The sequence below is a fragment of the Ochotona curzoniae genome, unplaced genomic scaffold (genome assembly GCF_017591425.1).
Source record: "Ochotona curzoniae isolate NIBS_2020 unplaced genomic scaffold, NIBS_Ocur_1.0 scaffold_1037, whole genome shotgun sequence".
Lineage (NCBI taxonomy): Eukaryota > Metazoa > Chordata > Mammalia > Lagomorpha > Ochotonidae > Ochotona > Ochotona curzoniae.
This window is the reverse complement of record NW_024467083.1, coordinates 30,739,325-30,767,129: the sequence shown is the minus strand read 5'-3', so window position 1 is coordinate 30,767,129 and position 27,805 is coordinate 30,739,325. Positions and strand designations below refer to the sequence as shown.

Here is a 27,805-nt window from a genome sequence, read left to right as displayed (position 1 = left end):
GGGAGCATCGGGGTATCCAGGGAGGATCAGGGAGGATCAGGGAGGGGAGCATGAAGTGGGCCCAAGAACCCGAGTAGCTCCTGCAATGAGCAACTCCCCAAAGCTGTCCTCCTCCCCCATTTCTTCCCTTCCCACTTCCCCTGGCCCTGTAATCTATCCCAGCTCAATCAACACCACAAGGCTCTTGAACTCTCAAGACGTGGGTTCAACAAAAAGCGCAGCTGCCTTCTGTCCCCAGCGCAGGGCACTAGCAGGGTACTAGCTAGTAAATCTCTAAGCAGTGAATGTGGAACAACCACGTGGCAGCCCCGTGGTGGGTGCTGTGAGAATGTAGGTAACGCTAATTCGTGGATTTACACATGCAGCGCTGCGTACACAGCAGTGATCAGCAGGTGCTAGCTGCCTTCTTTGCACTACCTGGTTTCTCCTCCAGGCTCCAAGCTCCTGCACTGCTCTCTTCCCATGTCCCTCCTTTGTGCCAGGACGCTCTGCCAGCCACTCCTTTCCCCTGCCTGCTGACGGGCCAGGTGCTTCCTCCCTCCCCCACCACCCTCCCCTGGGCCCTGCTCCCTGCCCTCCTGGGCAGCCAGGGCAGCAAGGACAGCACAAGGGAGCTGCCCCATGGACAGGGCCCCACAGAGACACCTCCAAGCCTCGCGGGGGAAGAGACCCCACGGCCCTGCAGGCAGGTGCAAGGGACTTCCCTGGGGGGCAGGCGGGCTCAGAAGAGGGGAGATGGGAAAAGAAAAGACTGGGCAAGAAGAGGGGGTGGGGGAGAGGGAGAGATGGGTTGACAGAGAGGACCACCTGGATGGAAAGGGGGAGGGGCTGCAGAACTGACAGAGAAATGGGAAATGCATCAGGAGTAGAGAAGGGGAGAAGGGATGAATAAGGAGACTGTAGGCTTTCAGGGGAGCGATGTCAGAACACGAGCAGCCAGATCCAGGAAGGTACCTGGACACAGGCAGCCCCCTGCAGAACCGAGCCAGCCTCTGAGACAAGTTGGGAACCCTGTTCTGGGGCCCTGAGCTTGGCCAAGAACCTCGGGCAGCAGCGGCTGGGGGTGCCTGGCCACTCCACCTGCTCATATACCAGTGGAGGAACCTGTCCTGCCTTTAGGGAGGCTTTGGGGAGGAAGGGGGATTAGCACTCTGACAGCTGCCCATGCCTACCAGCTTGGCACCTTCCTTCTCCCTGGCCTAGAGTGCGGAGTTTCACTTCCGCAGAAAATGTAGGGCACCGGGCCAGAGGCAGGGAGGCAGAGGGCCAGGTACTCCTAGGCTTCCCTGATGGCCCTAACTCAGGAATCCCTCAGAGCAGGCGCCCACCGCCACAGGCATGCTCGGGGTGAGCTCCAGAGCTGCCAAGCTCCAGGGCCACCTAGTGGAGGACGAGCTCAGCTACCTGGGTCAGCGACGGGAACACCCCCAGGGCAGCACTGCTGCGAGGTGCAGGGCGGTCGGCAGGAGGCAGGGGTGCCACGTCAGAGAGGAAACTGGGCAGGGCTAAGCAGGATCAGCAGGGGAGGTGGGCGGGGCTGAGTGGGGCCACACCCCTCCCGACAGCCATTCCCCCTCCTCCACCGAAGCACAGCCCAGACCCACCCTGCCATCCAGTGGGCTGTGTGGCAAGGGACAGGCGTGGAGGATAGTGTGCAGCAGCCTTGGACAACAGCAGGAAAAAGGTGGCAGGAGAACTGAGTCCGAGGCTAAGGAAGCTAGAGGATGATGAGGCATGTCCCTGTGTTCTGGGAGAAGCTGCAGCTGTAGGAACTGGACTGAAGTTTGGCAGGGGAAGTGTCCCATGCCCTGGGACTTCCTGATGGTGCACCCCTAAGCACGCTCTGACTCCGGGTCTGCCCTCAGCAGATGCTCCTGCAGAGTTCCAGGCACACTCGCCACCCTGCCAGCCAACCCCTCTGGTGCTTTCAAGGCAGAAACGAGCACCCAAGAGCTTTCTCTCTACGGGGACTTAGCTCTGGCTACAAGATGCTCCCTGAGCACCTGTCACGTGTCAGACGCTGGAGGACTCTGTGAATGGAAAGACTCATCACTCAGACAAAACCCTGCCCCCATGGGGTGTGCAATCCCACAGGAAAACCCCATCTGGTAGCTGACTAGACAGTTGTGACCGTTCGATGCTGTCGTGAGGGCCAGCAAATCAAGTGCAAGGTGCTAGGCATGGAAACACAAGGACAAAGGATGAGCCGTGGACAGCAGGTGTCCCCAAGGACCCAGGGGAATGAGAAGGTGCTGCCTCATGAAGGGGTGTGGCCAGGTTGGGTATTCCAGGCAGAGGGAGGGGCTTGGGGAAGTCCCAGAGGTGATTGAGGCGCCTGGCACTGTGAGGACCTGGCTGAGGGCCAGCGAGGGTGAAGGAAAGAGAGTGTGGCCATTTTCTCCTCAGATACCAGCCAGCCAGGCACTGCTGGGAAGGAAGGAATGGGGTGGGAGGGCGGGACCCTGTAAACGGGAGGAGGAGACACCCCGGCCCCCAAGATCTGCCACATCTGCCTCTGATCTCTCTTCTCTTTATAGAACTGCTGGTGGCGAAGAAGACCCACACCTGTGAGTATGGGGTTGAGGGCAAGAGCTGGTGCCTGAACGTGGCGTGATGGAGAAGCATTCAGCAAAGACTCTGGGAGGTTTGCATAAAAGAAAGGTGCAGGGCTTGGCAGAGCTGGGGGAAGGCAGGCAGAGAGGCAGGGACCTGCAAGAGTGGCACAGCCTGGGAGGAGAGCGGAGAAACCGTGGGTGACAGTAATAAGAGAAGATAACAGAGGAAGCCCTGAACGGGGACGGGAACTTCGTGGGAAAACTGGGAAAGAACAAAAGAAAAGGGAACCAAGAAAGGCGAGCAGGTGCTGGACAGAGGTACACGAGCCGGGAGAGGGCCCAGGACAGAAACAGGAGGAGATGGAGAGTATGGGAGGCAGTGGTGGTAGCTGTGGGAGGCCCGGGAGTCTGCCCAAGGCTTTGTGGCAACAACTCTAGGTTTGGTGTGGTTAACACATCCTGATGTGTGAATGAACCAGGAGCCAGGCTGCACAGGATCGGAGAGCAGGAAAGCCTTGGTCTTTCATAGCAAATCCCATACCCTGGAGCTCTGCATGATGGAGACTATAGCACATGAGAAGGGGGCTAGAGCTAGGGAGGGACTTCCTTACGGATACTAACGAGCTAGCACCCTCTCGAGGAACTCCCCAACACCTGGCTGGTGGAGAAGCTGATCTCCCAGGAGATGCACCCATTAGGTTCCCAAACTGTTATCCTTTTGGGGGTCATGCCTGCCCTCAACAGCCTCTAGCCCCGTGTGAGCACATATGGGTAAGGATCACTGCGGGGCCTCTGTCCTCCATGACCCCCAGTCTAAGGAGAGAGCTCACCACTTCCTCCCGGTTGCTTGCCGCCTGTTCCTGCCCAGTCCAGAGTCACCCGGAACCTCTCCTGCTCCCAGAGAGGCACCTCAGCGGTCAAGCACTGCCCACCTGCCCAAGCACTACCCACTTGCTCAAGCTGCACACTCTGGGGCTGGGGGCCATCAAGGATGCTGCACCTTCCTGGCAGGGAGTGGGGGGTTACTTTACTCAGCACAATCCTGACTGTGCCTCACCTGCCCCGGCCACAGGGCCCCACGGAAATGCTGAGCAGGGCCCTGGGAGGAAAACGGGTCAGGGAGTGACGTGGCTGAACTTGGGTGGGGAGGGATGGTCAAGGAGCATATGTGGGTGGGGGGATTAGGGGGACTTTTGGAGCAGTGGGAACAAGGAGAGGCCAAAACCCATTCCTAGCTTTAATGCCTCACCACAGGAACTGGGCCCAAGACCTACCTTCCTCATGTCCTTCCTGGCCCTTCATTAGTCTTTGGTCAGCTATCAGCCCCAGGACATAAATGTCTCCTGCGGGCAGCCTATCCTCCATCATACTGCCCAGGTCCTACAGACGCAGCAAGGAAAGGTCTGGACCCAACCTTGGGTGGAGCTGTTAGAGACCTTGCAGGGACCACAGCTGTCTTAGGAGGCCTGACCCAGAGGACCCAGAAGATGCTAAGGCCACTCCCAGGCCAGGTCCCCAAACTGACACAACCCCAAGAAGGATCCAAGACAAGGAGGCCAGAGAGAACCCCCAGTCTAAGAGAGGGCCCGAATACTGAGGGGCCTTAAAGCGGGAACCCCCAAGGCTGAGGGATCCCAGGAAATACATAGCAGAAATCAAATGACCTAAGAACGACCCTGAGACTAAAAAACTCAGAGTCACAAGCAAAGAGGGCCCCTAAGCTGTGACACCCCCAAAACACTTAAACCAAGAGAAACCTTGCCATCCCCCAAGTGGGATTCTCAGCCAGTCTGCCCAGGTTTGAATCCCGACTCTACCATGTCATGGCTGTGTGGCACTGGATGCGCTACTTAACCTCTCTGTGCCTCACTTCCCTCATCTTTTTTTCTTTTTTCTTTTTCTTAACATATACTTATTTGAAAGGAAGAGTTAGAAAGAGGAAGAGAGACATATTCTATCCACTCATTCACATCCCAAATAGTCACAAGCAGGATTGGTCCAAGCCAAAGCCAGGAGCCTGGATTTCCATTCAGGTCTCCCACATGGGGAACAAGAGCCCAAGTGCTTGGGCCATCTTCTTTTCCCAGGAAAATCAGTGGGGAGCTGGATCGGAAGCGAGGCAGCCAGGACCTGAACCGGTGCCCATGTGACACACAGCTATGCCATCCATACCAGTCCCTGGCTTTCTTCACCTTTGAGGAGGGGTCCCTCACGAGGTGTTTTGTGAGGATTAGTTAATCCACATGAACCATTCATAACTACAGTCAGGCGTTTTTATTACGAACATGATGGCGAAGGTAGTGATAATGCTGATGTTTCCTTCCTGCACGCCAGTTCTAGCAGCTTTGATCCTGAGGCAGTCTCTGTTCTGCAGGCTGGAGGCACCTGCCTGGCGACTGTTATTACTACTATTGATTTCCTGATCCTCCACCATGGGGGCACATTGTGTCGGTAGGGAGAACGTGGGCATGGTGGGGCTTCCTGGACTACGCTGCGTCGGGCATGGCTGTGCGCTGTCTATAGGGTCTCAGGCAGCAGGTGCTACCACCTTCGGGCAGCCCTCGAGCAGCTCTCCTTCCTGTCCCTGGAGTCCCCTGTGAGGATTAGGAGAAAGACTCCTCAATGGGAGGGAAGCAGGAGCATGGTCCCGGGTGTGTGTGAGCTCCATCCCAGCTCCGCAGCCAGAGCTACTGTGGTGGGTGGAAACAGCTTTTACCGCGTGTGGCTGTCACATGTGGTTTTGGAATTTTCCAACGCCCCCTATGATTGGCTGCCCCGCCCCTTGCACCATGCCCCAGGCCCAGATTGGCCACATGGGGCGCCTGTCATCTTACCCACGGCACCCCTGGGGGGGCGGGGTAGAGGGGTTGTCACTTGGCCACCTGTGTGGTGCGGAGCATAAACCCTTGGCCCAGAAGCACTGGGGAGAGCTGGGTGCAGGGCTGCGGGCTGAGGCACCACAGCAGCGAGGGCCTCACCCCCACCTCCACCGCCAGCTGTGTGTGCCCTATCCCTGGAGCACCCCAGCTGAGGAAGACAGGGAGCCCAGGCCGGCTCAGTCATGAGAAGTAAGTGAAGGGGGCGGGTCACTTGGGAGTTGGGAAGGATGGATCCGTCACCGTCCCTGAGCCTGTGGGGAAAGGTGGGTGGCCGGGACACAGCGTTAGGAAGCTGAGGCCTCCCTGGCAAGGTGTGTCCATGTCAAGGCCAAGGCCATGGCTGGGCACTCAGAGAAGCTGTTAGTCAATCACGGAGTCTTGGGTCATGGAGTCTGTCCTATGCTTCACTGGGGGAAAATCTTCAAGAAGGTTAGAAGTATCCAGCCCCATCTCTGACCTAGACTGGGGTGCAGGGAGGTGGGGTGCTTTGCTAGGGATTCCATACTGGCAGCTGATGGACTGCCAGTAGCTCCCAGGGCTGCAGGAAAAGAGGGGAAAGTCTTACTGTGGCCTATTGCTCCAGGCCTCCACCCTGTTTGTGAGGGGAGAAACTGGGGCCCGCGGAGTTGCTGTGCTCTGCAGCAGCAACACGATCCCGGCTACACCAAGGTCAGCACAGCAGGCCATGGGACTCAGACCCCAGCAGCCAGCACTCGGGAGCCACCACACTTTGCCTAGCCAGGGACATGAGGACCGAGCGGAGGGCAGCCAAGAGAGATGCGTGAGAGAGAGAGACAGAAAAAGAGAAAGACCGATTCTAGCCTTTTTGGTGATGGGGACCAAAACAGAGGAGACGGCAGCAGAAGGCCCCTTGTGCCCACCTTCAAGGTCCCTGGGCCATCCGCTGGAGCGAGGGTGGCCAAATCGCACAGTACCCCAAGGCTCCAGTGAGAGCAGCTCTCAGAATGTGGGGTGTAGAAGGAAAAGGGAAGCTCCATGCCCTGAGCCAGCCGCAGCTTCACCCCGGGGTCTTCCCGCACTAGGGAAGGAAGGTCAGCCCTGCTAAGTTCTGGAAAGACCCCTCTGGCCCCAGGCGAGTTACTGGGTCCTGAGCCCTGGTGTCCCCTGCCACCCCCCCCCCCCACACACACACACACTGTGTCAAGCAAGGGAATTGTTCTCAACATCAGCTCCCTCTGGAGAGGCTCCAATGCCCGGATCCCTAGGGAAGGTACCCCTACAGGGAGGAGAGAGCCTCAGCCCCCCACACCCCCCCACACACACACACAAGATCAAAGGGAAGGTTAGGTCAAGGAGTTGCTGAGGCTCTGCTTCTGCAGCAGGAGTGTGAAGCTGAGCTGGCCAAGCCCAGCGCCAGGGTCGGGGTGAGGGGCATCCCTTTTACCTTCTACCCATTAGCATCAAAGGTTGCTAGACTGGTCTTCCTAGCATTGCCTCCAAATTGGCAAAGCAACTTCAAGCAGGGGTCAGGAGCCCAGCAGGCAGTTGGGGGTAGAGGTGGGAACCAGGGAGGCGGTTAGGCAGCTCCAGGGCATGTTGGGTCTATCCCTGGCTGAAGGACAGGAGGGGGGTCTCCTCCTAGGTGTGGTGAGTGTTTTCGTCCTTCTTACTTGGACACCAATGTCTATCTCACAGTCCTAAGTCATTGGGCGGGCCGTTCATCCAATTGAGTGTCACCTGCCACCAGTCCATCTGGTCACCGCCAGGAGAGTAGAGACCTTGGGCGGAACTGTGACCTAGCGCAAACTCAGGGTCAAGAAGCAAAGGAGTGCAGCGGTCCATCTCAAAGGACAGAGTTGTGAATTTGTGCTAGGAGTAGGAGGGTGAGGTCCAAATGGTGGACACAGGGGCAGAGAAATACTGAGAAAGCCAATAGCAAGGATGCCTGGAGCCGAGAGGTGTACCCAAGGCACTGAGAGGCAGGGAGAGGTGAGATAGGAAGCAGGAGTGGGAAGAATGGGTGGCCTGAGTGCTAAAACTCCCCTTCTGAGGTGACCTGCTGCTGTCCTGTGAAGAATAAATGTTCCTTATTCAAACAGACTGCCAGCCAGCTGCAGGGAGAGTGGCCCATCCAGGTCATCCTCAGGAGTCTGGCCGCTAGAGGCCTGGCGCAAGGCGTGGGGCCGGAGGCCGGGAGTAAGGTCCGTGGCAGTCTCGGCCATGCCCTGATCTTATTATTTCTTCACTCTGGAGGAGCCGTGGGCCAGGGAGAGCTTTGAGCTTGCTGCAGGAGGCCAGGGGCTCCTCCTTCCTTCATGGCGACCCCCTCTTTGTCTTTGCCCCCCACCTTCCCTAATTGAAAACTCCAACCCTGCCAGCCCAAAGCACTAACATTTGGAGAGTCCCGGCTTGTCCCATCACGGAGAACATGGCCGCCAGTCCCCTCCCCTGCCCAAGCCAATGACGCAAACTAACTGGGAGCGGGGACTTTCCCCAGCTATGGCTCTCCAGGGAAGCCAGCCCTGAGGTCTTGCTCCCATGCCTGTCTGTAGCTGGTCCTTCCTGAAGTCTAGCCTGCACTGCTGCTGCTGCTGCAGGCTGCAGCACAGGGCCCTCCCTGGAACTTAAGGGCTCGGGACAGATGAAGAAGTCTGCCTGGGTGGAGGCAGAGAGACAGGGCAGCTACTGGGGACTACAGCCAGGGTACGCCTGGGTCTGCCAGCCCCAGCTCTAGGAAGAAGGCACACCTGTGCCCGAAGGCCAGGATGGCTGCCGGGTGACGTTCGGACTCCCCCTCCTCAGAGCTTCCTCCTGGTGATTCATGCCCTCCCTCCCTCCCCCCCAACCCCGGGCTTTCACCGGTTGTTTTGTTTCCCCTCCTTTCTTGGTGTCCCAGACTGCGGGGGTGGCGGGGGCCGCAGGAGGGTGGGTTTCGGGTGGCTGGCTCTTTTATGGCTTTTCAGAAGCCCAGACACTCCCTCGCCCACCCGGGTTTTAGCTTCACTGTTTTCTCAGCCCTAGGACCCGGGTGTATCAGCAGAAAATTCTCACCAGGGGCTCTTGGGGTGAGGTGGGGTGAAGTGGGGTTGGGGCGATCTGGCCTGGGCTGGGGGTAGTGCTGGCTAGGTAGAACCGCTTCCCTCACCCCAGACCCTTCCTCTCCTGCTCAGCTGTGGGGGCGCCCACCACCTTGGTTTCCAGCTTTGCAGAAGCTGAGGGAACTGAGAGCTGAGAAAGAGGGAGTCTGGTGATGGGTTAGGGGGGTGCACATGGGACCCTCGGCCAAAGCTGTGGTTTCAGTGGGGAGAGGGACTAGGAGTTTCGGCTGTGGGGAGAGGAGGGAGCTAAGCTAAGAAAAGAGATGTGTTCCCCTTTCTCGTTCATTCATTCATTTCTGCAAGAGAAATCCAGCAAGATGCAGAAACGCAGCCTGCACATTAACGTGACTGTGTCTTCTGCAGCAGTCCTGAGTTAGGACAGGCACAAATGGTCCCTCCTGAGCCTTGGCAAAGTGGCTCAGGCAGGCAGAGGCTGGGGCCAGCCGGCAAGGGTTGAGACAGCAGGAACCCTGTTCTTGTGGGTCTTTGTTCTAGATGTGAGTCCCCCTTTGCCTTCTGTGGGTTCACCCCTCTAAGAACCCACGCCTGGCCCAGCCCCTCCATTCCATATTCTTCCTTCTGCCAGTCACCTGCTCCCATTCCCCATGCTCCTTGGTGCTTATTCACCCTCCTAGATCATCAGTGCACTGGCACCAGAGTTGCAGAACCCCAAGCTCACACGCCAGGTGTGCCCCCTGAGTCTCTCAGTTCTGCCATTTACACAATGAAAATGCCACTAGCAGTATTGACCTCCTAGTGTCACTGGGATCAGTCAGCTTGCACGTCAGCTGACACAGAGAGTCCTGTCCGGCTTTTCCACCCCTTCATCAGCAGCCACTGGTGAGAAGGGAAAGAGGAGAGAGGATTCACTCTGAGCTGACAGGTGTCAGGAGGAGAAGAGAAAGACTGGGGCTTCTCCATCTGACTGCATCCTCCATCATGGCTAAGAGAGGCTCTGGAGTTCAAGGGGAGAGATCCCCTGAGCTGCACCCCTCCTCTGCCTCTTACCACTTCCTCTCTGTGGCACAGGGCACCTGGACAGGACCCGGGGTTGGCATGGGGCCAGGCTTTTGGATGCACTCAAAGAGCACTATCAATGAATCTCACAGTTGTGAGAAGAGTGAGATTCAAGGAGCTTTGAGGCAAAGGAGAATGATTTTGCTCTACCGTATTCCTCCTCATAGGAGGTTCCAGAAGAGTACACCCTTGGAGCAATCCAGGGAGATGTGTTCACTTTTCCTAGTGCTGTATCAAAATGAAATTTTAGAAGTCACGCTGGGATCTGGCGTTGTGACGTAGTGAGCAAAACCGCCACCACTTATAACACCAGTATCCCATATGGCCACCAGTTTGACTCCCCGCTGCTCAAATTCTGATCCAGCTTCCTGCTCATGTACCTGGGAAAGCAGCAGAAGACGGCCCAAGTGCTTGGATCTCTGCTACCCAGGAGGGAGATCTGGATGGAGTTGTAGGTTCCTAGCTTCAGCATAGCACAGACCTGGTCATTGAAGCCATCCAGAGAGAGGACCAGTGGATAGAAGATATCTGTCTCTTCCTCTCTCTGTATGACTCTCCGTAACTTCAAATAAACAAGGGGAAAAGGTCATATTGGAGGGCAGAACAGGTACAAGAAGTTACTCAGAGATCACAACTGCCGGCCCAGCTCCTGAGAGGAGCAGCCTGGGACACAGCAGGAAGCAGGACTCAATTTTTGCATCTGAAAACATAGGCTGAAGACCACCACACCTGGGCACCAGCTGGGAGCTTACTAAAATTCGCTTTTTTTTTTTTAAAGATTTATTTTTATTATTTTTTTTTATTGGAAAGGCGGATATACAGAGAGGAGGAGAGACAGAGAGGAAGATCTTCCATCCAATGATTCACTCCCCAAGTGAGCGCAACGGCCGGTGCTATGCCGATCCGAAGCCAGGAGACTCTTCTGGGTCTCCCACGCGGGTGCAGGGTCCCAAAGCTTTGGGCCATCCTCGACTGCTTTCCCAGGCCACAGGCAGAGGGAGCTGGAAGGGAAGCGGGGCTGCCGGGATAGAACTGGCGCCCATATGGGATCCCGGGCGTGCAAGGCGAGGACCTTAACCACTGCGCCACCGCGCCAGGCCCTAAAATTCACTCTTTTTAAAAAGTATTTATTTACTTAGGTATTTGGAACAATGGAGTTACAAAGAGGAGAGACAGGTATCTTCCATTGCTCCCCACATGGTCCCAAATGCCAGAGCTGGACCATGCTGAAGCCGAGAGCTTTATTAACATCTTCTACATGCGTAACAGGGGCCCAAACCCTTGGGTCATTTTCTGCTGCTTTTCCCTGGGTACATTGGCAGAGGGCTAGATCAGAATTGGAGCAGCCAGGATGCAAACTGGTCAAGGAATTCTGCTGTCACAGAAGTGAGTTTTTACCCATCACACCATAGCACCAGCCCCTAGAATGCAAAAATCTGAAACCTCACTGTAGAGGTCTTGAATAGGGGACTACAGATGAACTAGATCTTCAGGTGAGTTGTATAAGAGACAAAAGGCTAGAGTGATTCATCTGTAGATAATATCCTTAAAAGCAGTATTTGACATTTTTCTCTCTTTTTTTAAAGATTTTTATTTTATTTATTTGAAAGAGTGACAGAGAGAGAGAGAGGGAAAAAGGGATCTTCCATCCGCTATTTCACTGACCAGATGATTAAAGGACTAAGACTGGGCCAGGCAGAAACCAAGGAGCTAGAAGTTTCTTCCAGGTCTCACACATGGGTCGCAGGAACCCAAGCACTTGGCTCATACTCCACTGCTTTCCTAGGCACATTAGCTGGGTCAGAGTCGGAGCAATTAAAACCGACGCTCCGGTATGGGATATTGATCTTGCAGCAAGGGGTTTAACGCCAGCCCCCGTAGGGGATGAAGGAGCCAGTTTGGGGTGTGGGGAGGAGGGCATTTCTCTGTCCTCTGGGAGCAAGTGGAATTGGGAGATTTTCTTTAGGCAAGTCTCAGAAAGAGCAGCCGGTTAGACACAGAACTGTTGCCAAGGCTCAGGCTAGGGTGCGGATACAGTTCCGCTGCAGTGGGAGCCCGGTGAGGCAGAGGCTGGTCCGGAGGTTCCTGACCTTTGCTTGGCTCGAGTTCCTGGCACCATAAGGCCCTTAGATGGTAAGTTCCTGGCAGACCCGACTCCCGGGCAACAGTTTGAGTAATCCTGCGATTACTCAGCTCCCTCTCCCCAGTCTGGGTTCCCACCACCTGCGTCTTCAGGAGTGTGGCTCACAGGGGTAGGTCTCGAAGGTGACTTTCCAGAGGTGTTTTTCAGCAACTCTCACCTCCCCCCAGTCTACTTCCCTTCTCTTCTTTCTCTCTCTTTTACACACACACACACACACACACACACACACACACACACACACACACACTAGTACTTTATCTTTGAGGTCCAAGGTACATGACATTGAAGGAGGTACAGGTGGCAGTGGAAGAAGGGAGGTGGGAGGAGCAGACAAGAGAGATGATGAGGCTGAAGGAGCTGCAGGTCAGGCACAGGACCAGAACACCAGCATGGAATTCTCTGAGTTTCATTGGCTGTCTCCCTCCATCCCTACATCTCTAACTTTCTCCAGCAGAGAGGTCAGGGTTCTGCCTTCATGTCCCCATCTTCCTACATACCTGTGTCTTGGCCTGTGGTTGTAAGGATGGGGAAGGGGATCGCCTAGTGGTTGGGTCCCAAGGCCCCAGCATACTCCAAACATAGGGCACCTGTGATGGGGGTCCTTGGCCAGCTTCACCTCCCAGGGCAGGGTCTCAGTGATATGGTTGTAATGTCCCTGGGGCCATAGCAAGCAGTGGGTCAGGCGTGGGTCAAGGAGATGTGTCTGGGGTCACCTGTGTGGTCAGCGTACACACGCACGCGGATGTGGTTCTTGGAGAAGGGAAGAGGCAGGGAGGCCTGTGGTTGCCTGCTGGCCCGGAGCCTGAGTTCCCACTGTGGCTTGGCCTAATCTCCCTCCCGCTTACTTTTTTGGGTGACCCATGTTGGTTTCCCCCCCCCCCCAACTCTGGTCTGAGAGCCACCAAGGAAAGAGATACCACAGGGCTGGAGGAGGAGGGGGCCAGAGCAAGCTCTTGGGGGGCCCCAGACGGGCACACACTGGGGCTCTCCATTGATGATATTCAGTAATTGCCATTCTGTCCTACCTCCCGCCTGCTTTCAACATTGTCTTCTTACTGGCAAGGGAACTGAGGCCCAGAGAGAGGATCTAAGTGACTAGAAGTGCAAGTGCCCCCACATTTTTTCCATTCCTCTTCCAGGCACTCAATCCCCCCTTATTTGCTCCTCCCCTCTAGGCATACAAAAAAAAAAAAAAGTCTACTGTTAAACTTCCTGGAAAGAATCTGAGACGCTCACTTGTGCTTTGGTCCCGAGGTGACCACAGCTTAGTGTGGGGGAGTCAGACAGGCTGGGGGAAAGGACAGGAAAGCAGCGCCAAGGGAGGAACCTCAGGTGTCCTAGCTCCCTGGGGCCAGCCATACTCTCGCTCCCCACCTCTCAGCAAGCATCGCCCTAGGTGGTCAGAGACAGGCCTAGAGCTGGAAGTAAACTCAATAGGAATATGAGTTTGTCTTCTGGAAGGGCTACCACTTCCTTTGTCCATTGGGTGGGAGATATGGCACAGATGGGAAGGGGCTCTGCGCCACCCAGGTCCCCACGCTCAGAGGGAACCAGCAGGTCAGAGATGGTGCAAGAGAGACTAAAGCACCCTCACCAACAGTAGCCAGAGACCCCAAGTTCTGTGCCTTGCAAGGACCAGGCTGGGAGAAGGTCTCCTGCTTGTTCCTACAGTGAAGAGAGCCAAGAGCAATGACTGGCACTGGGCAGAGAGGAACCTGGGCCAGCAGCAGGCAGCAAGAGGGGAACCAGCACACACACACACACACACACACACACACACACACACACACCCCTTTAAAAGGGCCCACTGACATGTGTATCCCCAAAGCCATGCCCACAGAATAACACAGGGAGAGGTAGGACGTGAGACAACACCCAATCTGGCTGGCTCGTAGGTTGAAGAAGTCAAATGAAAAGGCTTTACTCCAAGCTTGTGTATGTGCCCACACAGTTGACACAGATGCCCTAGTATAACACTGGTACATCTAAGGTCTCCCTGCCTCCACTGGGGGCCGAAAACCCAGAGCCCTTGTGAATCTCCCCCTGAGCTCTCTGGCCTCTACCTTCCCACCTCCCTGCACTCGCAGTCTATGAACTCTGTTCCCCTGGGTCCTGGTCTTTTTCCTTGTCTGGCTGAGAATGGCCAGCATCTCTGCCTGGTTTCTGGCTGCCTCTTGCCTAGAGCACCCCATCTTCCTACTGTGCCCCACATTCTGTCCCAGGGATGGGGGTGGGGTGGGGAGCTGAGCCCCAGTGGGGGAGGGAGACACAAAGGAAGCCCCTTGCGCGGGAAGCAGGTGTCGTGAGGCAATGCAGGCTCCCTAGTCCTGAGACGCGAGGGAGGCAACGGGAGCTTGTCAACTTGAAGGGCAGAGCAGGTGGCCTCTGCAGCTGTCTCCTCCCCTCCATACCCCCTCCACCAGAAAACACAAAGCAGCCTGGGGAGAAGCATTTGGCACTTCACTTCCCCTCCACTTTGCGGGGAGGGAGACAGCAATCAGGGGAAGGGGGGGTACAGGACACCTGTGTCTGCAGCCCAGGTAATGTGATGGTAGAAAGCAGAAATGGCTCTCAGGCTGAGCTACTCCTCCTCTCTCTTCCAGCGCAAATTGAAGTGATCCCCTGCAAAATCTGTGGGGACAAGTCATCTGGGATCCATTACGGGGTTATCACCTGCGAAGGGTGCAAGGTGAGTTGCAGGCATCGCTGTGTGCACGTGTGCGGACATACATGCACACATGACACACAACTCTTTCCTCCCAGAATGAGGTCTTTGCTCTTCTTCCAGAAGATGCCCTCGGAAGCCAGTGGGGAGTTGCCTGGATGGTGACCTCCCTGGAGGGCTTGCGGACAGAAAAGGTCTTTATTTAGGCTGAGGAAGAAGTGGTTGTGGGACAATCTGCAAAGAAATGGAGGGAGGAAATCTCACAAGGCATAGCAAGGCGGGTGCCGAGTGTTGTCATATGTGGAAGTTTCAAAAAGTTGATCTCATAGAAGCGCAGAGCCCAGTAGTGGTCACTAGAGGGTAGGCAGGGTAAGGAGACAGGGCATAGGGGGAGATCAGAGGACCCTGAGATAGGAGGAGTAAGTTCCAGTGTTGCAGCCCCATGGGTGACTGTAGTTGACAAACACTTCCATATTTCGAAAAGGACAAGAGCTAGTGAGTTTAGGAGCTCTAAATATCCAGTGGCAAGTGTTTAAGGAGTTGGACATGGTAGCCACCTTGATTTGATGAAAATTGTATGCAAGCATCAAGGTATCCCACAGTAGGTACAATTCTCAGGTGTCAGTTAAGAGTAAACACAGAAAGAGAAGAGGAAGGCCCTCCGGATGGAGCTTGGACTGGCTGGAGCTGGCAGCCCTGCTATCCACCTGCCTTCCCCAGGGCTTCTTCCGCCGCAGCCAGCAGTGCCACGTGGCCTACGCCTGCACCCGTCAGCAGAACTGCCCCATCGACCGCACGAGCCGCAATCGATGCCAGCACTGCCGCCTACAGAAATGCCTGGCACTGGGCATGTCCCGCGACGGTGAGGCCGAGGGTGCGGCCCCTTTGGGGTTTGGGGTTTCCCTGCCGTCCTCAGAGGGGCAGCCTGACCTGTGTCTCCAGTGGGACTTAACCGGCAGGCACGCCTTCTCTCCATTCCTCCTCCGGCAGCTTGGCCTCCTCCACGTGGGAGATGGGCAGATCGCCTCCCTCCATCTTTCCTCCCCTACCTTCTTCCTTCAGAGATCATTCAGGTCCCTGCTAGTAGGTCCCACTAGAACTAAGTCCCAGACCTCCCCAGCTCTCCTTTCTGGGGCCCACTCCATCGAGTTTCCACAAACATCCCTCCTGCCTCATGCCTCCAGTCCCAGCGCTATCTCCCTTCTTGTCCAGCCTCTACCCCTCACCCCTGCACCACCATTCCCATCCAGGGACACAGGACAGAACCAGAGCCAGCCTAAGCTCAAGTGCAAGGGTGCGTAGGGGCGGGCCTGGCCGGTGTTGAGGCTGCCTGATCCACCCTCCTCTGCACCTCCCCCAACCCTGACCAGCATTCCCCCCACACCACCTCCCTTGCTGCCTCTGCTAAAGGAGTCCAGGGCGGGGCTAGGGGGAGGCACGGCCCGGTGAGGAGCCAGAAGGAGCCTGTCAGCACTTTTCAATGCCCAAAATAACAAAGCGAAAGGAAATACGCAGGGGTGCATGGGGGGCAGGCGGGGCGAGGGGCTGTGCCCCCACACCTGGGAGGGGTGGGGGGATTGGGAGGGGTGGGGAGTGACAAGGCAGGAAAGAGAGAGCAGAAGAGGATGTTCAGAAACAAGCCGCGGAGGCCGGGTTGGGCTGTGGTGAGTATCTAGGTCACCAGGCAGCAGGAGGCCTGACCACAGGGAAACCTGTGTTCTCAGCTCTCCTCTTCCTCCGACCCTCCCAGAAGGCGAGGTGACCCCAATACCGCTTGATGCACCCCCGCCCATCCAGCCATCTCCCGCCCAGCTTCACTCTCCGAGGCCAGAATTCCCAAGTCGGTCGTCTTGCTTGTGTCCTGCCTCTGTTCGCAGCTGGCTTAGAACCCAGAAGGGCTCACTCACTCTGAGAGGCAGAGAGGGCAAGCTGGATAGAGCCCCAGAGGCAGCCAGTGGTCCGAGTAGCAGCAGGAAGTGTGAGTCTGTGTTCTGCAAAATGAGGCTCTTGGGCCTGCTGGAGAAGCCTGGAGTTCAGGGAGCAGCAGGTTAACCCTGTCCCAACCCAAGTGCCCATTGGTCCTGACCCTTACCGTGTCCTCTTGCCTCCTCAACTCACGATCCTTGCATCTTCAGCTGTCAAGTTTGGCCGCATGTCCAAGAAGCAGAGGGACAGCCTGCATGCAGAAGTGCAGAAACAATTGAAACAGCAGCAGCAACAGCAGCAGCAAGAACAAGCAGCCAAGACCCCTCCGGAAGGGGGCCAAGGAGCCGACAGCCTCCCCTACACCTTAGGGCTCCCAGATGAGCAGCTGCCCCTGGGTGCTTCGCCTGACCTGCCTGAGGCTTCTGCCTGCCCCCCAGGTCTCCTGAGGGCCTCTGGCTCCAGGCCCTCATATGCCAATCACCTGGTCAAGTCAGAGCTGGGCGAGGCCTCCTACCACCTTGAATATAGCCCCGAGCGGGGCAAGGATGAGGGCAGAGAGAGCTTCTTTGGCCCAGGCAGCCAGCTGACCCCTGCCAGATGTGGACTGCACTTTGAGCAACCCAGGCATCCTGGGCTTGGGGAACCAGGCCAGGGCTTGGACAACTACAGCAGCCCCACCTTCCGCAGCACCCCAGAGGCAACTTATGCTTCCCTGACGGAGATAGGTGAGCTGCAGGGAGGCAAAGAAGGTGATAAGGAGGAGGGAGGGGTCTTCTGCCAGCAGCCTCTAAGTAGCCCACAGTAGCCCTGAGGGAGGGAGGTACAAGCTCCAGGACAAGGGGCGGAAGGAGGAGGACAAGCCAGGGAGGCCAGGTAGAGAGGTGCCCTTGTGCAGGTGGGGCAGGAGCCGGCTGAGATCAAGCTGTGCCTTTCTCATTCGGCACAGAGCACCTGGTGCAGAATGTCTGCAAGTCCTACCGAGAGACATGCCAGCTGCGGCTGGAGGACCTGCTCCGGCAGCGCTCCAACATCTTCTCCCGGGAGGAGGTGACTGGCTACCAGAGGCAGGTGAGGCCAGGAATGGTTCAGGGGTGGGTCAACACCTCCCAAGTACCAGCAGAGCCCAGAGATGGTTCCAGACTTGGGTGGGGCATCATGGCAAGTGTCTGGTCCACATGTAACATCTTTTTTTTTTTTTTAATATTTATTTTTATTAGAAAGGTAGATTTACAGAGAGAAGGAGAGACTGAAAGATCTTCCATCTGCTGGTTCACTCCCCAAATGGCCACAATGGTCAGGGTGAGCTGATTGGAAGCCAGGAGCTTTTGCCCAGTTTGTACACATGTGCAGCAGTTTCTGGGTCATCCTCTGCTGCTTTCCCAGGCCATGAGCAAGGCACTACATAGGAAGTCAAACAGTGAGGACACAAACCACATTCATATGAGCTGCTGGTACTGCAAGGCAGAGAATTTGCCAATGGAGCCATTGCACCGGCCCTCTGGTCCGTTTCTCAGTGTAGTTGTGTTCCTATCCACATCTTAGCACATGGATGAGAGCTCTCCCTTAGGCCCTGCCTGCTGAAATCACACCCAACCTTCAGCCCAACTCCTCTTCACCCACCCTGCCCCACCCGGTGCAGGGTGGGGGACTTTCGTGCTCTCTTTCCTCCCACTTGCTTCCCTAATAACCACACTAAGAACCCTCATCACCACCCTTTCTCTGCCACATGTTGGATGGAGATCTGCCACAGCCCTTACAACAGGCAACCTGTGAGGGTGGCCCTTATTCCTATTTTAAAATTTTTATTTGAAAGGCAGAATCACAGGGAGTGAAGGAGAGACAGAATATTGCTTCCATTGGCTCACTCCCCAAATAGCTGGAGGCCAAAGCCAGGAGCCAGGAGCTTCTTCTGGGTCTCCCATATGGGTACAGGGGCCCAAGCACTTGTGGTGTCATATGCTACTTTCCCAGGTATATTAACAGAGTGCTGAATCAAAAGTGGGGCAGTTGAAACTCAAACTGGCACCCATCTGGAATGCCAGTGTTGTAGGTGGAAGCTTAGCCTGTTCTGCCACAGAGCCAACCCCCACCTTTATTCCTATTCTTACAGGACTGGGAATTTGAGCTCCCCGGGGTTAAAGGACTTACTCTAGAGTGCAGTGTGGTGGGAGCCAAGGCTGCCATTCAGTTCCAAGGCTTCCGCTGTTGCCTCTATGGGATTCTGCCCTGACTGCTTGCTCTGAAAACCTTCATGTAGCATTCTGCATTTGTTTCTTTATGTGATTACAACCTTGGGTATGTCCTCTTGGGGAGCAGGCAAGGGAGGAGGTGGTTCCTTTCCGCCTTCACCAGATGCAGGTGACTGGAGGGCAAAGCTGTATCTCATACCACGACGGCTCCCTCAGTGTCGGCAGCCGGGGGCACAGGCATGCAACGCAGTGGACTGACAGGAAGTGTGGCCTTGTGCACATCTGTGCTGAGACTAGGCTTTCTCAGATGCCAATGTGGAGACAGTGGCAGTTCATTTGGTGGGGCTGAGGGGAGGGGCACAGAGGGGCTGCGGGGTCCTGACGGAGGGCACAGCAGACTTCCCCTCTCACCCCCTGCAGTCTGTGTGGGAGATGTGGGAACGCTGTGCCCACCACCTCACCGAAGCCATCCAGTATGTGGTGGAGTTCGCCAAGAGGCTCTCAGGCTTTATGGAGCTCTGCCAGAATGACCAGATCGTGCTGCTCAAAGCAGGTGCCCAGGGGCATGTGGGCGGGTGGGCAGGGCACAGAGCGGGGCACAGTGCGCCATGCGCCTAGGAGCCACAGCTTCTGCCTGACGCCACCCTGTGTCTCCTCTCCCGTCTCCCAGGAGCCATGGAAGTGGTGCTGGTCAGGATGTGCCGGGCCTACAACGCCGACAACCACACCGTCTTCTTTGAAGGCAAATACGGAGGCATGGAGCTGTTCCGAGCCTTGGGTGAGGGGCAGGGGGGCAGGGGGGAACGGGAGAGAGGATTCCTAGGTCCACTCCGTGCACAGCCTGGCGGCCAGGATGCCCCGTTCTCGGGGTTCCCCACCCCAGGACGGCCCTGTGCCTGGCTCACTCTTCTCTCTCTGCCCCCTCAGGCTGCAGTGAGCTCATCAGCTCCATCTTCGACTTCTCCCGCTCCCTGAGCGCCTTGCGTTTTTCTGAAGACGAGATTGCCCTCTACACAGCCCTCGTTCTCATCAATGCCAGTGAGTGTTGCAGGGCTTGGGAGAGGGTGTCCAAGCCATCCAAAGGCCCTGCAGAGGGGTTCAGTTTGCAAAACTGCTCGGAAGAGTAGAGTGAGGCCCCCACCCAGTACTGCTGAGAAATCCAGGAAAGGGACCAGGACAATACAAGCAGGGGCATGGAAGCGGGGGGAAATGGGGTTAAGAGGAAGTGAGCTCCTTCTGTGATAGAACTTAACTTGCACCAGGAGTCGCTGGGAACACACATTGTAGTCACCTGGGTCCCACCTCCAAAGTTCTCTGGATGCACTTAAATGTTTATCAACCTTCTCCAGGCCTCCAAAACTGGGAGTTACTTCTCTGTGTAAATTAATTTTTTAAAAATATTTATTTGTTTTTATTACAAAGTCAGATATACAGAGAGGAGGAGAGACAGAGAGGAAGATCTTTCATCTGATGATTCGTTTCCCAAGTGACCGCAACGGCCAGTGTTGTGCCGATCCGGAGCCAGGAACCAGGAACTTCCTCCAGGTCTCCCACACAGGTGCAGGGTCCCAAGGCTTTGGGCTGCCCTTGAATTGCTTTCCCAGGCCACAAGCAGGGAGCTGGATGGGAAGTGGAGCTGCTGGGATTAGAACCGGAGCCCATATGGGATCCCAGTGCTTTCATGGCAAGGACTTTAGCTGCTAGGCCACGTCACCGGGCTGTCTGTGTAAATTAATTTTTTGAAGATTTATTTTTTATTTATTTGAAAGCCATTTTCAGAGAGAGAAGGGGAAACAGATTTTCATCCACTGGTTCACTCCCCAAATGGCCACTACAATCAGGATTGGGCTGATCTGAAGCCAGGAGCTAGAAGCTTCTTCCAGGTTTCCCACGTGGGTGCAGGGTCTCAAGGCTTTGGGCCGGACTCGACTGCTTCTCCAGGCCACAAGCAGGGAGCTGGAAGGAAAGTGGAGCAGCTGGGACTTGAACTGGCATCTCTTGGAATTCTGGTAACGCAGGTGGAGGCTCAGCCCGCGTTGTGTTACAACACAGGCCCCTGAGTGAACTAACTTTGAGGCCTTGGACATCCACTCCTCTGGAAAGGAGGCAATTAGGCTGATTCAGCTGAATGTCAAGTGTTCAGAGAAGCTGGGGCAGGGGATTTTAGGAAACGAACACTGTGAAGACGACTTCTGGGGATTTTAGGGAAGCAGGGCCAAAGGTAGTTTGTGTGTTGAAGTTGGCAGCAGACTGCTGCAGAGGCCCTGCTGCTCCTGGCCAGTCTGGCTTCAGAAAGGCCACCTCCTAACTGGAGCCACTCCAGGGAGAGGTAAAGGGCATTCTCTTCCAGCCCTTGTCAGAATCCTGTTAGCCAGCATTGAAAGCTCTATGAGAAATGTTAACCTATCAGGGAGAAGGTAGCTCAGCGTTCCAAGGTTACCATCTTTATCAGCTCTCCTCCTTTTTCTTTGCAATAAGCCAAATCTAAAGTCTTCATGCTTACCATTATTGACCCACAATACACATGCCCTTACACAGTCTCTCTCTCTCTCTCTCTCACACACACACACACACACACAGCTAGGAAGTCTATGCCACACCAATGCCCAAAGAGATGCACCCTTTAGTTGCAAGTTACCATCCTCCTTCATTTCTGCTCTTACTCTGGTCCCATCCCCTTCTGCAGGCCGGCCAGGTCTCCAAGAGAAAAGGAAAGTGGAACAGCTGCAGAGCAATCTGGAGCTGGCCTTTCACCATCATCTCTGCAGGACTCATCGTCAGGGCATTCTGGCAAAGGTAGGGGCGGGCCCAGTGCCAGAGGTGTGACGTCATGGCTGGGGAGGGCCAGGGGCTGCGGTGTAGGGGAGGGGCCTGCAGAGGGCCACATGATGGCAGGGAGCTTGCAACAGCAGTGGGAACTGAGGACTGCCAGCAGCTGCTTCCATGGGCATGAAGTCGGGAAGTTAGAGAGCCTGAAATTGGAAGGGCTCTCCAGGGAACAATTCAGTTTAATATAGCCGACGCTTACCCAGCACCTGCTTGTACAGACACTGTGGAAAGATACAGAGTCCTGGCCCCACCAAGAGAGTCTAACCTGGTATAAAAAAAGAGACTGGTACCAGCAGCTCCATGCTGGAGAAAGATGTGCTGTGTATTTCAGTAATGCTCTAGATCATTCTCATGGCACATCAGTCAATAGGTTAAGGGTTAAAACGTCCCTGTGATAGGGAGGTGACCTCAGTGACTTGTTTCTATAACTCATTAAGTGATCTAAAAGCTTGACTCCCAGTACTCTTTCTTGCTATCCCTTCGCTACTGTCCTTCCACCCCGTCTGTTACTGTAATAAGACATATTGGGAAAATGGTGTGAGAGAATAAAATGGGGACTAAAGGCAAGCTGGGAACAAAAGGGATGGATCATAAACACTTCCTAGAGAAAGTGTCATTCAAACCAGGCCCCCAAACCTGACATCTTTCAATTTTCCTGGGGGGTGGGACAGACATTCCTGGCTCAGGGAACCACATGATCAAGAATGAAGTGGCAAGATAGTGCCTATATAGACAAAAGTTATGGCACATCTTTTTTTTTCAAATTTTTAAAATTACATTTCTGACAATCTTTACATAGTTAATTAGGGTAAGAAGGTTCAAGGGCTACAGGAAAGTGGGTAAGACTATTATTTCCACATTGTTTCCTTCATGTATCTGAGGTAAAGGGGGATATTGAGGAGAAGCCCCACCCAGTCTCCCACCCACCCCAGGTCCCGGATGTGGAGCATGTTCTGAGATTCTTGCTCAAGTGGTTTTGATAGTTCACCAGTTATGAATTGCTGCCAATCTCGCCACTCCAAGCACTATGAGCACATTGAAGAATCCACTGATTGACATAGTCCATCTCCGTTTGCCCAGTATTTCGCTGCCAACATATGGCTTAGGTGGTTGATTGACTTGTTCTGTCTTCTGTCTCTTCATAGTTAGGGTTCTGAGTCCGGCAGTTATATTGGGGAGATCTCCAAAGAAACTTTGTCTGAGGTGTTCCCAGACCAGATTCTTGTATGTGCTAGCAAGTACAGGGCCTGGCACAGTCCATCGCCCTGATCAGCTGGTGGTTACAATTACTGGGTTGGTTCTGATTTCAGTCCTGACTTCCACTGGAACCAATGGGTGTTGCAGTCCAGCCTGGTTCTGCCCAGCGCATACTTGGCCCTCACATAAACCTGTGGGAGCTGCAGCCTAGTCGGAACAACCCACAATAACCCCCACCAGGCCCGCCCTCTACCCTGGTTTGCCAGTATGTGCAGCAGACTAGACCAGTTTGTCCCACATCCCATTTGGCTCTCGTACATGTCAATGGGCATTAAAGTTTAGTTCCATCTAACCAACTCAACCATCCAGCCCTCACAGATGTTGTTGGGTGCATTTCTGTCTAGTTACCCCAGCCTCTGTCCTAGTTTTTGATGGCACACCTTTTTTTAAAAAAGGTTTATTTTACTTTTATTAGAAAGTCAGATATATAGAGAGGAGGGGAGACAGAAAGGATGATTCACTCCCCAAGTGGCCAAAATGGCCAGAGCTGCCCTGATCCAAAGCCAGGAGCCAGGAACTTCCTCCATGTCTCCCACGCAGATGCAGGGTCCCAAAGCTTTGGGCAGTCCTCCACTGCTTTTCCTAGGCCACAAGCAGGGTGCTGGATGAGAAGTGGGGCTAGCAGGATTAGAACTGGCACCCATATGGGATCCTGGCGCATGCAAGGCCCTTGAGACTTTAGCTGCTAGGCTACCGTGCCAGGCCCAAGTTATGGCACATCTTTACCAAAGATCTCCCATACAGGCACAGGGTCCCAAGGCTTTGGGCCATCCTCCACTGTTTTCCTGGGCCATACTCAGGAAGCTGAATGGAAAGTGGAGCAGCCAGGACACAAACTGGCACCTATAGGGATCCTGGTGCTTAAAGGGGGATGATTAGCCAGTCAAGCCACCATATCAGGTCCAGAGTTATTTATTTTTATTTGAAAGGCAGATTTACAGAGGAGAGAGAGATCTGTCATCCGCTGGTTTACTCCCCAAATGGCCATGACAGCCAGAGCTAAGCCAATCTGAAACCAGGATCTTCTTCTGGTTCTCCCACATGGGTGCAGGATCCCAAGTACTTGAGCCATCTTCCGCTGCTTTCCCAAGTCATAGGCAGGGAGCTGGAGCGGAAGTGGAACAGCCAGAAGTAGAACCAGCACCCATATGGGATGATAGCACTTGCAGGTGCATGATTAGCCTGTTGAGTCACCATGCAGGCTGCAGCCCTAAAGATCTTTAATTTTACTACTGGGTAGATTACAAGGAGGATCAGCGGGAGTAGAACCTAGGAAAGCCATTGGAAAGCTCATCTGGTTGGATCCACATTTGACATACATCACGTTCTCCACTGTCATCCCCAATCGTCAGCTCTCCTAATGGTACAAAGGCCTTGTAATTCATCCTGATCCATTGTTGTCCGCCCTGTAGCACCCACCATGGCAATCCCATTAGGTTCCAGTCTTGTCCCCAAACCTCCTGATTCCCCTTGTGCTGAGCATCACATCAAGAATGTGTGTCCCGGCCAAGTGGCCTCACGCTGTGGGGCCTCCCCACTACCTGCTTCCCCTCACCCCAACCATGCACTGACTCATCTCAACAACCCACCCCACTCACACTGGCCTCCTCGCTCTTCCTGGAGCATATGAGGCCTTCTGCCATCTCATGGCTTTTGTTCTCCACTCCTGAAATTACCAGAAGAGTTCTCCCCACCATGTTTTCCAAATGCCTTGTTCCATCCCTTCATCTTTTTTATGAATCAGAAAATCTATACCAGGTTTTTTTCCTGATTAGTTATGGAACATTCTCCACTCTCACCTTGTTGTAGTGGCTGCAGTGGTTAAGTCATCACTTGGGGCGCCCATCTCCTGTGTCCGAATACCTGGGTTCAAGTGTTCAACCTGAGCCCACCTTCTTGCTAATGCACGTCCCTGGAGGCAATAGGTGATGGGTCAAATATTTGGGTCCCTATCACCCATGTGAAGCCAGGAGTTCTGAGCTCCTGGCTTCAGCCTGATCCAGCCTCGGCTATTGCGAGCATTTGGGGAGCTGGACAGGAGATGGAAGACTTGTCTCTCTCTCTCTCTCTGCCTTAAAAAAAGTATTTTAACAAAATTTTTGTATCAGATGAAGTAACACATGATTTAGTGACAAGGTGTTCTGAGACATGCACCTTAGATGGTTTTACTTTTGTGCAAACTTCCTACAATGACTTACCCAGCTCTCACATTCACTGTTACAGTGGCCTCCACCAGAGCTATGACATCTCTGGGAGATGCGATCCTAGGAGACTCCCACAGCATCCGTGGTCCATTTCCCAAATCATCCTCATGTGGCACATAGTGGTCTTTGCTTATTTCTTGTTCCAACTCTAGGCTGTAAACTTCATACAGGCAAAGATTTTATCCCATTCATGGGCAGTTGTATCACCTGGCCCAGATTCCTGTACATTCTCAAAGCAAAGATGTGTTGAATGAATGAATGAATGGAACAACCGCAGCGGCCCAGACAAATGCAGAGTATAAAGCGGTTGACATGAAGGGCTGGCCGTGCTGGCTGATCTTCCCCGACTGTCGCTTTCCTAGCAGACTAAGCCCGAGGGAGGGAGGTCATAGCTACTGAGAGATATTTTTAAACTCACTCCAGCACCGCGGTCTCCCTTCCTCTGACTCCTCGCGGGTTTCTATGCCTTTTGCATGCCCCTTGGCGCAGTGCCAGCCGCGTGGGCTGATGCCCCTCAGTGTCAGCTCCCATCTGTGCAGTTTGCTGTTAAATGCTCATGAGCATTCGCCGTGTGTCACACATTCTGATAGGTACAGAGGATGGGGTGCAAGGTGTGGAGGTAGGGCATACTCAGCTGAGGAGCTTAAGCCTTAGGCTGGAGAAACAAATTGGGTCATTTTCTTACGGTGTGGGAGTTGCCATACCAAGGGAGGAATCCTCAATCCAGACAGGGAACAGTGGGGGAAATACTCACATTAGAGGTGACATTGGCAGTTTGAGTGGAAATTAGCTGGTGGTGGAAAAGGACGGGCGATAAGCGATGCAAAGGCCAAGAGCCATGCAGGCTGCAGCCTGGGGAGCCACAAGGGCATGCGTGTGAGCTGGAGTCTCTAACAAAGTTCGTTACAGGAGTCACACTGAGGTGACATGGCACTTTCCCTGAAGATACCTGCCTGGCTTACCTTAGCACCCACTCACTTCCGGTTTCCCTAAAACACTCATGTGATTTTACTCATGGTGGGGGCTGCTACTCTGGATACCCTGGTTTGTTGCAGGGAGCAAGGCAGGGTCATCATGGCCTGGGAAGGCTGCTTGGGGGTGGGGGAAAGCCCAGCACTGACTGTCCTCTTCACTGACTCCTCTGCAGCTGCCGCCCAAGGGGAGGCTCCGGAGCCTGTGCAGCCAGCATGTGGAAAAGCTGCAGCTCTTCCAGCACCTCCACCCCATCGTGGTCCAAGCTGCCTTCCCCCCACTCTACAAGGAGCTCTTCAGCACTGAGATGGAACCCCCAGAGGGGCTGTCCAAGTGACCTGCCTGACAGATGGCTCACTGGCTCACCTCCCTAGAACCCCGTCCCATCCTCAGACCCCTTCCCCTGGCCTGTCCCACATCCTCTGGAGGGGTGCCCCATGCCTGTTTGGGAACAAACATGAACACCCAGTTTGGTTTCCTGCCCAGAGACTGGCACCTGACCGCAGAATGCCGACAGAGGGTGCGGATGAAGTGCTGTCTCCAGCCTCAGTGTTGTCCTCTCATAATGGCATACCCTTCACCTCCAGCTTCCAGGAGATGTGGTGTGGTTTGGGATACAGGGACCTCCAAAAGGACCAAGGCACCCTGAATGACCAGAACTGAAGCCTGGGCGTAGAAGCTACCAATAGCTTTTGAAATACCTCATTGTTTCCCATGGGCTGCAGCTGGGGGGAAAGGCTGGCGCTCAGAGACGGACAGCCACGGCCCAGAAGCACCTGTACAGGATCTGAATCTGGATTCTTCAATCACCTGCCTTCCTCTCTCCCAGCTCAGCATCAAAGTGATTGGGCAGCCTGCCCCTTCCCTGGGAGTCTAAGCAAACCAGCAAATATGGAGAGTAAACGACAAGGAGGGTTAGAGGTTGGGGGTAATTGTTTCATGGGACTCAGGTGGATGGAGGAGGGGAGGTCCAATGAAGGCCAAGAGCGTCCCAGACAGATGCAGAATTAGAACTCAGATCTCGTCAGTGCACTTTACAGACATATGTCAGGGTTAGCACAGATCTGATCAGAGACGGACATCCACGTACAGGTGAAACACAGACGGTCTTGTGATCCTTCACAATCTCTTCCCTCCTGGAGGTCTCAGCTCTCAGGCAGCCTGGTGGCCTTGGGGCGGGAGGCAGAGAGAGGAGAAAGTCCCAGTCCACAGCGCCCCCAGAACATTTCCAGCCTACCAGTCTTGAGACTTGATGTGGTCATGCGGCCATCCCTGCTGGGGCATGTCCCGCCGAAAGCAGGGATGGCTGGACTTTCTAGGCCCTGACCTCCAGCCTTGCTTTCATCAGGGAAGCAGAGGCAGTGCCAGCACTCTGGGAGCGGGACCCCCAGACCCTGGTGGCAGTGAGACAGCAGATCCCTGAGCACAGGACTGAGATGGGTTTCTCCAGCTGCCAAATTGCTTCTCTCATCCTTCTCTGAGGGATAAGCTGCAGATGATGGGGGATATGGGGGAGGGGGGGACGGTTTCTCCCCTCGGGGAGGCGGGCTTTAGCTGGGTAAACGTGAACCCCACCTTGTGCCATTCTTTATAAAATGATTCTGAAGGCAAGAGCTCTATGTGTGTGTGTGCGAGAGAGAGAGAGGTGGGGTGGAAGGAACCCTCAATGACATTACCCATCACCCTGTTCTCCTGCCTCCTGCGTGGGGACCCAGGTTTCTGCCTCAGCAATCGTTTGGTGCCCTAAGTGATCGTAGCACCCTAGGAGGCCTAGCCCTCTCCCCAGTGTCTGTCCAGACAGAGCAGCCTCCCCAGTGGCTGGTGGATCTTCAGGAACCCCCTTCCCCCTCTCAACCCCCCACACTCACCCCTCAGAAGGAACAGCGAATAAAGCTCCGCAGGGGGAGGTCCTGACCCAGAACTTGCCCGTGAATGACACCCACAACGCACTCACAAGATTTAGAGATGGCACAGAAGCACCCTGCTGCCAGCACACCTAAAGACGGTGCTCTGGAAAAAAGTGATTTGCCCTTGCGTTTCCAGGGAGTGGGGGTGGGGGGATGACTGAGGAGGTGAGCCCCCGTGGAGTCTCCCGGCTGCCATCCACTGC

General features: G+C 54.9%; 1 protein-coding gene across 1 annotated transcript; it reads left to right on the top strand.

Annotated features, from left to right (window-relative positions):
- Window positions 1–918: 918 nt before the first annotated feature.
- Window positions 919–27,249, top strand: RORC (RAR related orphan receptor C). The gene is made up of 12 exons (XM_040999068.1): window positions 919–950; window positions 1,305–1,408; window positions 2,538–2,567; window positions 14,257–14,342; window positions 15,039–15,180; window positions 16,454–16,969; window positions 17,191–17,312; window positions 18,854–18,986; window positions 19,104–19,211; window positions 19,361–19,471; window positions 21,120–21,229; window positions 25,871–27,249. Exons 1-12 carry the CDS (start codon window positions 919–921, stop codon window positions 26,030–26,032), a joined length of 1,656 nt encoding a protein of 551 aa, XP_040855002.1. The 3' UTR covers window positions 26,033–27,249.
- Window positions 27,250–27,805: the final 556 nt, after the last annotated feature.

Bases quoted from the DNA above. Each gene is read 5' to 3' on its own strand.
- RORC (XM_040999068.1), top strand. From the start codon at position 919: ATGTCAGAACACGAGCAGCCAGATCCAGGAAG. The intron at 18,987-19,103 runs GTGCCCAGGGGC...CCCGTCTCCCAG, and splicing joins GATCGTGCTGCTCAAAGCAG to GAGCCATGGAAGTGGTGCTG. The intron at 21,230-25,870 runs GTAGGGGCGGGC...ACTCCTCTGCAG, and splicing joins GTCAGGGCATTCTGGCAAAG to CTGCCGCCCAAGGGGAGGCT.